Genomic DNA, 13,953 nt, shown 5'->3' on the forward strand with positions numbered 1-13,953 from the left:
TTCTACATCCGGACGTTTCGAACCCTTTACAGCCATCCATGGTTCATTATAATCATTACTAGCGACCCGCCCCGGATTCGCACGGGTTAACAAATTATACATAAACCTTCCTCTTGAATCAATCTATTTATTCAAAAGAATCCGTTGCGTAGTTTTAAAAATCTAAAGCATACAGACAGACAGACAGACAGGGAAGCGACTTTGTTTTATACTATGTAGTGATTTTGTAAGTGGGTAGATTTGCACAGTGTAGTTTTTCCTCAGTCACTCGTTGACCACAAACGCTGTAAAGGGTTCGAAACGTCGGGATGTAGAATAAATTCAATATACGCGATATAATCCGTTTTAATAGTTTTATTTCATGAGTAACTATCGCGGTAACCGAAGACAATATTATTTTCCATCGTATTTTCACGGAAACGTATGGACGTGTCTTGCTATTTCAGTCAGTCTCGGTACAAAAAGTACTGAGGTTGACTGAAGTAGCATGACAAATACGAACATTTCCGAGAAAATACGATAGAAAACAATTATGCTCTACTTATAACAGAGCTAGTGCTATATTTTAGGTCATAAATGGAAACTAAACCTAAGATTTCTGTTTATGTTTAGGTTGTAAATGGAATCTTGAAGGCGTTCGAGAATCGGCCCGCTCTTTACAAGTCCGCGGCCGTCACTTGCTTCAACCCTGCTACGCTCTATCAGGTACAATAGGGAACTTGGATGAACTGTAGGGGGCAGCACGGGAGCCCCCTGTTTCAAATATCAAATATCAACATTTATTCAGCAAATAGGCCACAAGGGCATTTTTACACGTCAATATGGAATTTACATACAGCAAAAAAAAAACACATCAATAATTATAAAATACAACTAAGCCGTAAATATCAAATCAAACTAACATAGAGATGTATAAAGCCTCTAAATGTCGAATTACAAAAAATGAAATAACAATAGTATTGAAAAAAAAAACACAAAGATACAAAAACTATAATCTAAAATTATTTAGAGATGTAAATGTCTCTAAGTGTCATCATAACTAAAAGATTACAATATATAGTAGTTAATCAAATTATCCTTAGAGATGTATAGGGTCTCCAAGAGTCAAAATCCTGTATACCTAATTAAAACATTCATTAAATTAAAGAAACTGATAGTAAAAATAAAATAGCATACGAGAACCGAATGAGGTGTGTCCATGTTGTTGGCGCGAAGTGTCAATGTTAAATTTAAGCTCCCAATGTAGCCTACAAGATGGCAGATCCTACAATGCACAAGAAAACCTACGTGAACTGCACTTGCTGAGTGTCAATGTATAGTTTGTTTCCGATTCAGGCCACAAGGTGGCAGCACTCCACCGCGCACGCACGGGGGTATAATAGGGTATTTGACTACTGGTCAAATCAGTTTCTTTTTTCGAACTGTCAAAACGATTTTGCTTATATGGAATTTATATGAAATACTAGCATGTGACATCACAATCAAATAACCTACTCTTTATAGCTTTAAACGGATTTTAAAATAGAAAGTGCCAGTTGCCGATTGATACTTCACAATTATAATACCCACATTCTTAATAAAAAAATTATTTGCTTTGCTTAGTCCTAGAATATATTTTATGCTATTCGTGCACTCTGTAAATAATGTATATAATGTTGAATGTAATATTCTTTTGGAGAAATAAATTCTTAAACCATAAAGTGTGGCTAAAAATATCTGCTGTCTACGTTTCTCTATTAATCTTCTGGTGCTTTTTCATAATTTGTCGCGATCCAAAACGGTTGGTCTGGCCACAAGTACGTTATTTGCAGAGATGTGACTTATTTGAAATACTTGTATTTAAAATGCAAATACAAAATGCAAAATACCTATTTTGTATTTTGTATTTAAATACCTTTTGAAGAAAACTATTTTGTATTTTATTTGAAATAGTTTTGGGACCTATTTTCTATTTTCAAAATACAAAATACTTTATAGTAGGTAGGTAATGTAGGTAGGAGTTACAATCTCTTCTGATGTTACAATCCTGGCAACTCTCTCATTCTTTTAACATGGAACTGTTGAATCTGTTTAGTAACGTCGCACATAAAGTGTAATCTTGAGTGTTGGGAGGGTTTCAAGGCACGAGAGGAGAACAAACTTTTCTGCCCTGGTGAAACACAATCGAGACGTTTTCATCACACTAACGAGAGGCATTATACTAGCTGTGAAACATTACAAAGTAATGCTTTTAAAAGTTGGCCGATATAAAACATCATTCATACCTACATCCTACCGGTTAATATGAGCAACTAGAAATTTGCACTTTAGATATGGGATTGACTTCAAAGAATAAAGAGAGTCTTTTCAACTCGGAAATTCCGAGTAATACTTCTTAATTCAGACTAGGTATTCACTACTCAGAATACCTTTTATTGAAAAGTATTTGTATTTTAAAAAAGTATTTTGAAAATACCTATTTCGTATTTTGTATTTAAATACAAATTCAAAAACTATTTTGTATTTTGCATTTGAAATAGTATTATCAAGGAAGTATTTGTATTTTGTATTTAAATACTTTTTATAAAGTATTTTTCGCATCTCTGGTTATTTGTTCTACAGATAAGGAAAAGGGATCCGAAAATAGTAGGTGCCATCAGTTATCGGCCGTATTGCTTTAGTGCGCAGGATTTTGACGCGGAACACGGCCCGACTAATCCCAGGTACGATCGCCCACACAGTTAAGCGCCCATCAACGTGCACACTAGCGCCACTGCTAAATAATCGTGATTATTTAAATATAAAGAAATATATTTAAAAAAGGGGGCCGCTACGTACTGCATCTTGTATTAAAGTACCTTTTGAATACATCAAACTAGTTGCTATGTTGCTGGATTCGTCAATCTATGCGTCCAAAGTTAAAACGGCCGTTTTTGTTTTGAGTTTATCTCTCTGGATGTTGACATTATGGAAAATATTCTAATATAATTTGATGTAGGTTGATTATTGTAAAACCAGATTTCATAAAAAAAAATTAAATGCTCCTAATCCTTATAATGATGAAAAATTCGAAAAAAATCAAACTCATGGGCATAGCTGTGGTTGATACACGACAAATTGTGTCAACTTTTTTTTAATTATGTTAATATCCAGAGAGGAAAATGTTTGTATAAATGCTACGTTTGTATGAAAAGGCGATTTCGCGCGGGTCCTCCACTTTCGTCTCAAGTTTCATGAACCGTTTTCAATATATTGTGGTTTTAGATTCGGCGACAACCTGCCCGTGCACGTGGTGCTCCGCTTCCTGGACCTGCTGCACTCGCTGCTGTGGCGCTGGACGGCGCGCTGGTGCGGCGTAAGCGCAGTGCTGCTGCATAAGGATACAGTCAGCCTGTAAGTTACAGTGCTCGCAGGTGTATGGTTGTGTCAGCCTGTTAGTTACAGTGCTCGCAGGTGTATGGTTGTGTCAGCCTGTGAGTTACAGTACTCGCAGGTGTATGGGGATAGCTTGGATCTGCTGCACTCGCTGCTGTGGCGCTGGACGGCGCGCTGGTGCGGCGTAAGCGCAGTGCTGCTGCATAAGGATACAGTCAGCCTGTGAGTTACAGTGCTCGCAGGTGTATGGTTGTGTCAGCCTGTGAGTTACAGTGCTCGCAGGTGTATGGTTGTGAAAGCCTGGATCTGCTGCACTCGCTGCTGTGGCGGTGGACGGCGCGCTGGAGCGACGTCAGCGCAGTGCTGCTGCATAAGGATACAGTCAGCCTGTAAGTGACAGTGCTCGCAGGTGTATGGTTGTGTCAGCCTGTGAGTTACAGTGCTCGCAGGTGTATGGTTGTGTCAGCCTGTGAGTTACAGTGCTCGCAGGTGTATGGTTGTGTCAGCCTGTGAGTTACAGTGCTCGCAGGTGTATGGTTGTGTCAGCCTGTAAGTTACAGTGCTCGCAGGTGTATGGTTGTATGGCACCGTACAGATATAAAGTGCATACTTAATTATTTGTCACATACTTAATTACTTCAGTCAACCTCAGTACTTTTTGTGCACTACATCTAGTGCACTACATCTGTAGCTCTTGAACAGGTGATTTGGATGCTATATGCGTTTTTTTTATTTGAAAGTAGGTTTTCTGGCGATAGTTCTTACGCTTCTTAGACACGTTTTATTTTATCAAAATCAGTTTCATTGCGTTAGGGTTTAATTCTTTTTAACCGACTTCAATTTCATAGAAGGAGGAGGTTCTGTATTCGGGTTGGGCTATTTTTTTATTTTTATTTTTTTATCATCTAAAATCAGCCTATTTCTATAGCTTACACTTGAAAAGCCATTTTCTAAATTTCCTTTTTGACGTGATAACGTCTTATAAATCGATGAACACCGGTAGCATGCACGGAAAAGTGTCACATTGTGGACAGATCTCCATGATAACGTTGTGGACAGATCTCCATGGTAGGTGGGCGTTTTTTAGGGTTCCGTACCCAAAGGGTAAAAACGGGACCCTATTACTAAGACTCCGCTGTCCGTCCGTCCGTCCGTACGTCCGTCCGTCCGTCCGTCCGTCTGTCACCAGGCTGTATCTCACGAACCGTGATAGCTAGACAGTTGAAATTTTCACAGATGATGTATTTCTGTTGCCGCTATAACAACAAATACTAAAAACAGAATAAAATAAACATTTAAGTGGGGCTCCCATACAACAAACGTGATTTTTGACCGAAGTTAAGCAACGTCGGGCGGGGTCAGTACTTGGATGGGTGACCGTTTTTTTGCTTGTTTTGCTCTATTTTTTGTTGATGGTGCGGAACCCTCCGTGCGCGAGTCCGACTCGCACTTGGCCAGATTTTTTTTGTTGTCCCAAACACTTTTTTTTTTTCAAACTTGGGATTTTTTATGTTATCTCTACTCAGAATCACGAGCTCTTTCTATCCTAATAGGAGAAAAAAAGTGTCCCAAAATTTCCATACATTCTTCGATCTTTCCATTACGCGACCACCATACAAAGTCTATGAAAAATGGTGACGGAATGGAAATAAAAACCTTAGGACGCTTTTTTTCTCCTATTAGGATAGAAAGAGCTCGTGATTCTGAGTAGAACGAACATAAAAAAACCCAAATTTGAAAAAAAAGTGTTTGGGACAACAAAAAAAAAAGCGGCCAAGTGCGAGTCGGACTCGCCCATGAAGGGTTCCGTATTTAGGCGATTTATGACGTATAAAAAAAAAACTACTTACTAGATCTCGTTCAAACCAATTTTCGGTGGAAGTTTACATGGTAATGTACATCATATATTTTTTTTAGTTTTATCATTCTCTTATTTTAGAAGTTACAGGGGGGGGGACACACATTTTACCACTTTGGAAGTGTCTCTCGCGCAAACTATTCAGTTTAGAAAAAAATGATATTAGAAACCTCAATATCATTTTTGAAGACCTATCCATAGATACCCCACACGTATGGGTTTGATGAAAAAAAAATTTTTGAGTTTCAGTTCGAAGTATGGGGAACCCCAAAAATTTATTGTTTTTTTTCTATTTTTGTGTGAAAATCTTAATGCGGTTCACAGAATACATCTACTTACCAAGTTTCAACAGTATAGTTCTTATAGTTTCGGAGAAAAGTGGCTGTGACATACGGACGGACAGACGGACAGACGGACAGACAGACAGACATGACGAATCTATAAGGGTTCCGTTTTTTGCCATTTGGCTACGGAACCATTGTTTTTTTTCTATTTTTGTGTGAAAATCTTAATGCGGTTCACAGAATACATCTACTTACCAAGTTTCAACAGTATAGTTCTTATAGTTTCGGAGAAAAGTGGCTGTGACATACGGACGGACAGACGGACAGACGGACAGACAGACAGACATGACGAATCTATAAGGGTTCCGTTTTTTGCCATTTGGCTACGGAACCCTAAAAAACGCCCAGGTAACGATGTGGACAGATCTCCATGGTAACGTATAAAAGTATGCAATTTATCATCAACGTTTTCTTATGACGTTATCACGCTTAATTATTACCCGTAAACCGACTTCACAGACAACCATATATTTTTTTCAGATGCGAAGTCCGCTACTGGCGTACGCTCGGCGTACGCCTGGCGGGCTGGAGCGTCAACCGGCCAGTCGAGAAGCTGTACTGGCGATGCGTGCTCCGCGCGCCTTATCTTGCTAATACGCTCGCCGGCGAGAGGGAGAGAGAGAGAGAACCACAGGTAACCCTTGCTGACTACTAGTGTCCACACACACACACACACACACACACACACACACACACACACACACACACACACACACACTGGCCAGTCGAGAAGCTGTACTGGCGATGCGTGCTCCGCGCGCCTTATCTTGCTAATACGCTCGCCGGCGAGAGGGAGAGAGAGAGAGAACCACAGGTAACCCTTGCTGACTACTAGTGTCCACACACACACACACACACACACACACACACACACACACTCACACACACTGGCCAGTCGAGAAGCTGTACTGGCGATGCGTGCTCCGCGCGCCTTATCTCGCTAATACGCTCGCCGGCGAGAGGGAGAGAGAGAGAGAACCACAGGTAACCCTTGCTGACTACTAGTGTCCACACACACACACACACACACACACACACACACACACACACACACACCCACCCACACACACACACACACACACACACACACACACACACACACACACACACACACTGGCCAGTCGCGAAGCTGTACTGGCGATGCGTGCTCCGCGCGCCTTATCTCGCCAATACGCTCGCCGGCGAGCGGGAGAGAGAGAGAGAACCACAGGTAACACTTGCTGACTACTAGTGTCCACACGCACACACACACACACTGGCCAGTCGAGAAGCTGTACTGGCGATGCGTGCTCCGCGCGCCTTATCTCGCCAACACGCTCGCCGGCGAGCGGGAGAGAGAGAGAGAACCACAGGTATCCCTTGCTGACTACTAGTGTCCACACACACACACACACCGGCCAGTCGAGAAGCTGTACTGGCGATGCGTGCTCCGCGCGCCTTATCTCGCCAACACGCTCGCCGGCGAGCGGGAGAGAGAGAGGGAAACACAGGTAACCCTTGCTGACTACTAGTGTCCACACACACACACACACACACACACACACACACACACACACACACACACACACAGGCCTGGCTTTTCAAAACTGGCCAGGGTGCGTAGCCAACTTGCAATCGTTAACGCTCCGTAGCGAACGAAACGCAACTGTCACTGTCGCACTAGTGTGGAAGAGTGATAGAGAAAGATGACTACGATACGCTACGGAACGTTATCGATTGGCACGTTGGCTACGCGCCCAGTTCATGAACTGATCAGCTACTGTGTACATTGACCATTTTCCTCTTTCATTGTTGAGTCAACTTCAATCGCAGATCACAGTATGAAAAATGCCTTTAAAGTGGACATCCTGAATCCAGAAAGAATAAAAACTATTAAATGTTTTAGAGTTTTGAAGCTTTATTTAAATTTTACCCAGTCCGCCAGCAAAATCTGAATTTTTTGCAAAACATCGTGAGGAAACCGGACTAATAGGACGGAGAATATTTAAATGTATTACATAGTTACTACATTGATGATTGTAAAATAACAAGAATAAGTAAGCGTGACACTAGTTCTGCTAAGAAAATAAGATTGACGCAACCGTCAGCAAAAAACTTTTATGGCCGAAGAACAAAAGAATACTTGATTCCCAAAATTTATAACGAGTACCCTCTTTTACTTGAAACACCTAAATTAAACATAAGTAGATTAAAGTCGAAATTTAAACAGATTTTTCTACACAAATATGAAAACTTAACCTAGCTACCTACTTTCTTACTTGTTTTCGATTTTTAACAAAGCGTTTGTGCCGCTTTAATATTATAAGAATTCTCCCTGTTATGTTCATGTCATGAAATGTCATGTACTAAACAAATACTATGTTAGGTTATCTCTCTTAACTGATTCAATTGAAATCCTACTAGGCTAGACTGTAAAGTGTAATTGGAATACATAATATTTATAAAGTAATTCATTAACAAAGCTTAATACAATTTAATGTGGTTGGCTGGCCGTGCGTGGACCTTATCTCTACGATATAAGATCTACGCCTGGTTAGTTGAGTGTGATGCTGTCCCGCAAAATAGATTTAAGATACAGACATATAAGCAGGGGTCGGACAAAAAGTGCGGATGACGTAAAAATGACGTAATCTTGCACACAGGATGATGTTTGAGTTTGTATTTAAACTTCCGTGTGACATGTAGTAACAAAGTAGTATTAATGAAGTAACAAAATAATCGTAAATAAATCCATGGAATTAATAATACAGGTGGTAGGGTGATGTAGTGAATAAAATAAATTTCACGAAACTTGTTACCATAAGGTATAATTATTTGAAATTAGTTAGAACACTTAGAACAAGTCTGTAGGATACTCAGATAAATAGGTTTAATAGTCAAAAGTGGGAACAGTAGGTAAGATTAGTAAAAATAAAAAAAGATAATTTGATGTTATTATACTTTTATAGCTAAATTTTAGCTAAATATAATCGTGAAGATACAATAGCTAAATAATAACGAAGTCAATTTATTGTTCATCTGATTGACAATGTGTCAGTCAAAAATGTACTTACTCATTTCAAGTGGCGATATCGTTTAATAAAGAGGTTGATAAATGATAAGTGATAATTGTTTATGAAAATCAAAAATACTATTTGAAATCATCCTATAAGTGGTTTGACGTCATCCGCACTTTTTGTCCGACCCCTGCATATAAGTAAATTTATGTTCCTAATGCTAACTTGTTACTATTAATAATTAGTGTACCTAAAGTCTATTTTTTTATTCGGTAGACTGAAATGACAGTTAATAGTATGAAATGACATTTCATGTCCATACTATTAACTGTCATTTCAGTCTACCGAATAAAAAAATTGACTTTAATTTAGCTTAAGATTACTCTAGAGCGCACCGCCAACAAACTGTCTCACAGTTTGGCGAAACATTAGATTAAGGTACTAAAATGCTGTATTTTTATGTAAAATTTTCAATAAAAAAAAAATCCCAATAAGGTCTAGTTTACCCTCTGGGTTGGAAGGTCAGATGGCAATCGCTTTCGTAAAAACTAGTGCCTGCGCCAATTATCGGGATTAGTTACAAAGCCGGCCCCAGGCGAGCCGTGGCAAAAGCCAGGATAACGGACGGATTTTTAGGACGGTAGATGTACGGTTCTTGTCGATTTACAAGATGTCCGTATTAAAGGGCCTTTTTACAAGATGTCCGTATTAAAGGGCCTTTTTACAAGATGTCCGCATTAAAGGGCCTTTTTTATACTGTGCAGGTGAACCAACACCAACCCACTGCTGAACGTGCCACGAACTCACTCAACGGTGAGTAAGGTCTTTTAGGGGGTTAGGGGCTAAATTAGTGTAAAAATGGGAAAAAGTCGGGGTTATTTAAAGTAAAATACAGGTTTAGGCTAAAATATACCCAAATCTGACACAATTTCTACTATAATACCAAAGAGGATTTGAAATAGAGGCGGATTGTCAAAGTAAATTAAATTTACTGCCATCTTTTTTATTTAATCAAACACAAGTATAAGTTTACAGCTAGGTATGCAAAAACACTTATACTGTTAATACATGGTCATATACATAACTATCTCTAGGATAATTATTTATTTTAACATAGGTAGAAATTTAGTGCCCACGCCAATTACTGGGATTAGTTGCCAAGCGGACCCCAGGCTCCCATGAGCCGTGGCAAAATGCCGGGACAACGCGATGATGAGGTAGAGATTAAAATAAATCCTGAAACTATACTAATTTACATAGGTACAGTTAAAAAAATAAACTGTTAGAACGCCATTTCACTTTGATCCTTATTCTTTCACTGATAATAATGTTTCATCATCCGACCGACCACCGACCGACCGACCGATCTGGCCTAGTGGGTAGTGACCCTGCCTGTGAAACCGCGGTCCTGGGTTCGAATCTCGGTAAGGGCATTTATTTGTGTGATGAGCACAGATATTTGTTTCTGAGTCATGGTTGTTTTCTATGTATTTAAGTATTTGTATATTACATATATCATTGTCTGAGTACCCACAACGCAAGCTTTCTTGAGCTTACCGTGTGGCTTAGTCAATTTGTGTAAAAATGGCCTATAATATTTATTTATTTTATCATATTCACGCCAAAAATTCCTCAAAAACTCCTCACGTAATTAATAGCCATTAATTAATTTAATAACTTTTTATTTGTTTCATAGAGTTAGACCAAGTAAAGTCTGCAACGATTTTGATAGCACACGCAGTGCAAGTGTTATTTATACGTCAAAATTTGATAGAATTTTGACGTTTAAAACAACAACTTCAACTTTCTTGACTTTTCTTGGTCTAACTCTAACGTAACATATAGTATGTCAAAGGACTGTCTCATTTCAAACATAGACAGAGAATCATACTATCTTTATCTTACACTAGTACTAGCACCCAAAAAATAAGGATGAGTATAGTTTTTTTTGTTCTTATTTACTGACAAATTGGTTTGACCGACTATATTTTGTTAGCAGGTTGACACACAGGGCGCGGTGAAAACACAAAAACAAGACAAGGATGTGGCCGAGATTTAATTAACCGACGTGTATACTGTATATGTAACTGATTATTTTTGACATAAGGTCACATGACCTTAAATATGTTTTTACTGAGGTACAGTCAGCAGCAATAGTTGCTAAGCGGGCGAGGTGTTCAAAATGATCTTGACGCGACTTTATTGTTAAGAGAATAAGAGCGTGTCAAGGTAATTTTGAACACCTCGCCCGCTTAGCAACTTCTGCTGCTGACTATACAGCCAAATAATTTAATGACAATAGAATGATGTAATCGACTTTCATATTGATTGTCACTGTGACGAAATGTATCGGAAATTAAATTCTTTGACTGTATTTTCTAATGAAAATTAAAGTTCTCTTTAATAGACGATTATTTCGGCAAAATAACAAAAGACACCTACGCTTTTTATGCACATATTAAAAATAATTATTAATAAATATACTGATTTTAACCGTTTTTCTCATGGCGTCAATATCCCTTAAAGGGGCCCACTGATTAACAGTCCGCCGGACGGAATCGGCCTGTCAGTTGTTCGGAACTGTCAAAATTTTGTTCTAACTGACCTCACAGGCCGATATGGTTTGTCGCTTTCTAGTCGACCCCGAAGGCTTATCCTATTGTCTATTGTTCAGTAAAACCGCACGTGCTACTTACCTGCAAAAAAGGGTCTTCATTATTCTATTCGGCACCTGAGCGCGGGCTAGTCCAACGCTCAAAAAACCAGTGTAGGTGCGCTCTCCGATAACGCGCCTTTGTTACGCATCTCGATGACACATTTTAGACTGGTTCTGTAGCGTTCGACTCGCCGGCACTCAGTAACCGAAGTACCGATTTTTTATGCAGGTGGTTGTGGCACGTGGCACGAGCGGTTTTTCTTAACAATAGACAATAGGATTAGCCTTCGGGGTCTATTAGAAAGCTACAAACTATACCGTCCGGCGGACTGTTAATCAGTAGGCCCCTTTATGCAAACGATATTATATTTACTAATTAATAACTTTATTACAAATAATACGATTTAATTGTATTCGAAAGGAATATTATTGGAAATACTATTAATTTGTTAAAATAAGGCCACGACGCCATGATTTTAATTACATTAGTAATTATTTTCATTTAGTGATAAATTAGAAACCTCACAATGCTTTTAGAACAACTAGTGATACTCGGTTAATAATAAATAATTACTTTTAATTATTTATTTATTTTACGTACATAATACCAAATGGACTAAATAGCAATATTATTAATTATTATAGCCTTACACAAATTAATATATAACATAGATTTTATAATAAGTAGAGTAAGCTTTTTCACCATATCCTGTATTCCACTGCCAATGTTGTGATATTTTTTAGCCTTTTTAACATAAAAATAAATAAATAACACAATACTCGGTTATAACTTAACATAATATGTATGGGTTTTTGTCTATGTATGGACATAGAGAAATATAATATTACAAGAGTGCTCACTCCATACATCAGTGTTGGTACCAAAAATACTTAATTTCAGTGTCTACATCTAGCATCGAGTAGCGGAACTATCAGTACTGCTACTTGACAATAGATGTAGCACCGACCCAAAAGTCTAATGCTCAACAACATCTATTGTCAAGTAGCAGTACTGATAGTTCCGCTACTCGATGCTAGATGTAGACACTGAAATTAATAGTCTTTTTGGTACCAAAACTGATGTATGGAGTGAGCAATCTATGTATTTTTTTCTCTATGGTATGGAGTAACCTATTTATTTCTCTATGGTTGAGCCAAAATTCGTACATATTTGTAGGTTGCTTACAACTTATGTAGGTATATATTTTTTTACAACTGATATGTTAAAACTCTATCCGGTGGCGAATGCACTAGTCCCAAAACGCACTATTAGTCAATACACTCTAATTTCGAAAGCCCCTCTTCTCATAAGAAACTAGGCCCAAAATACCATATTTCCAAAAAGGCTCATTCTCGATTTACACGAGAACCATTGAGAACTAGTCCCAAAATACACCTTTCCCAAAATACCCCAAATTGTGTTCACCTGTGCGTGGCGTAATACTTTATTCTCATAATGCGTAGGTCTCAAAACACTCTAGTTCCAAAATACCCTATTTTTTTGGAATGTCTCTTTGTGACTGCTTTCAGCCGTAATCATTACCCGTTTGATGCCTAAAATTTTTTTTTCAAAAATAGGATTTATTTAATTATTATTTTGAGCTATACAGGGTGTAATCGTTAAGTGTTGCTCGGCGATAGTTCCGTAAATATAGCAGATATCAGAAAATTTCAAATTGATATCGAAAGTGCATATAGTGAAAGTGAAGGGCAATATACACACGAGTGTTTTAATGCCTGTGTTGATAAAGCAGTGTATGGAACTATCATAATTAGGTGGGCGAGAAACTACCCTCATTTATGGCATTAAATAATTAAATAATGCCATAAATGAGGGTAGTTTCTCGCCCACCTAATTATGATAGTTCCATACACTGCTTTATCAACACAGGCATTAAAACACTCGTGTGTATATTGCCCTTCACTTTCACTATATGCACTTTCGATATCAATTTGAAATTTTCTGATATCTGCTATATTTACGGAACTATCGCCGAGCAACACTTAACGATTACACCCTGTATAGCTCAAAATAATAATTAAATACGTAAATCCTATTTTTGAAAAAAATATTTTAGGCATCAAACGGGTAATGATTACGGCTGAAAGCAGTCACAAAGAGACATTCCAAAAAAATAGGGTATTTTGGAACTAGAGTGTTTTGAGACCTACGCATTATGAGAATAAAGTATTACGCCACGCACAGGTGAACACAATTTGGGGTATTTTGGGAAAGGTGTATTTTGGGACTAGTTCTCAATGGTTCTCGTGTAAATCGAGAATGAGCCTTTTTGGAAATATGGTATTTTGGGCCTAGTTTCTTATGAGAAGAGGGGCTTTCGAAATTAGAGTGTATTGACTAATAGTGCGTTTTGGGACTAGTGCATTCGCCACCGGATAGTTAAAACCTATCTTTGCGTAATTTCTATGTGTTGGTTGATTTATTTTGTAGACACATAGCTTTATATTTATTTTACGTTTTATATAAAAATAATAAGTATTATTTTACCAAATATAGCTGTAATAATTAATTTTGCACAAATTCTCGTAAGGCAGTTGATGTACAAAGTAATATGTATAAGTTGTATGAGTGCGTGTTTGATTGTGCGTTTGAAATAAATAATTCAATAAAATAGTTTATCTACATTTGTTGTTTACTTTTCGCTGTTACCCTAAGTGTAAGGCCTGAGTGGACGCTCGAGTTGGGCGTGCAGCGGGGCGGGGAGTGCGGCGTGCATGTTAAAC

The 13,953-nt window shown here is 38.3% G+C and overlaps 1 protein-coding gene across 1 annotated transcript in view; it reads left to right on the forward strand.

Moving 5' to 3' along the window:
- The window catches only part of LOC134659559 (uncharacterized), a 41,934-nt gene extending 35,674 nt beyond the window's left edge, over positions 1–6,260 (forward strand). The window contains exons 13-16 of the mRNA XM_063515226.1: positions 613–705; positions 2,602–2,702; positions 3,244–3,372; positions 6,037–6,260. Of these exons, the coding sequence (XP_063371296.1) occupies positions 613–705; positions 2,602–2,702; positions 3,244–3,372; positions 6,037–6,211 (498 nt within the window). The 3' untranslated portion in view covers positions 6,212–6,260. The remainder of the gene's footprint in view (positions 1–612; positions 706–2,601; positions 2,703–3,243; positions 3,373–6,036) is intronic.
- The last annotated feature ends 7,693 nt before the right edge of the window (positions 6,261–13,953 follow it).

Source organism: Cydia amplana, chromosome 25 (genome assembly GCF_948474715.1).
Source record: "Cydia amplana chromosome 25, ilCydAmpl1.1, whole genome shotgun sequence".
Lineage (NCBI taxonomy): Eukaryota > Metazoa > Arthropoda > Insecta > Lepidoptera > Tortricidae > Cydia > Cydia amplana.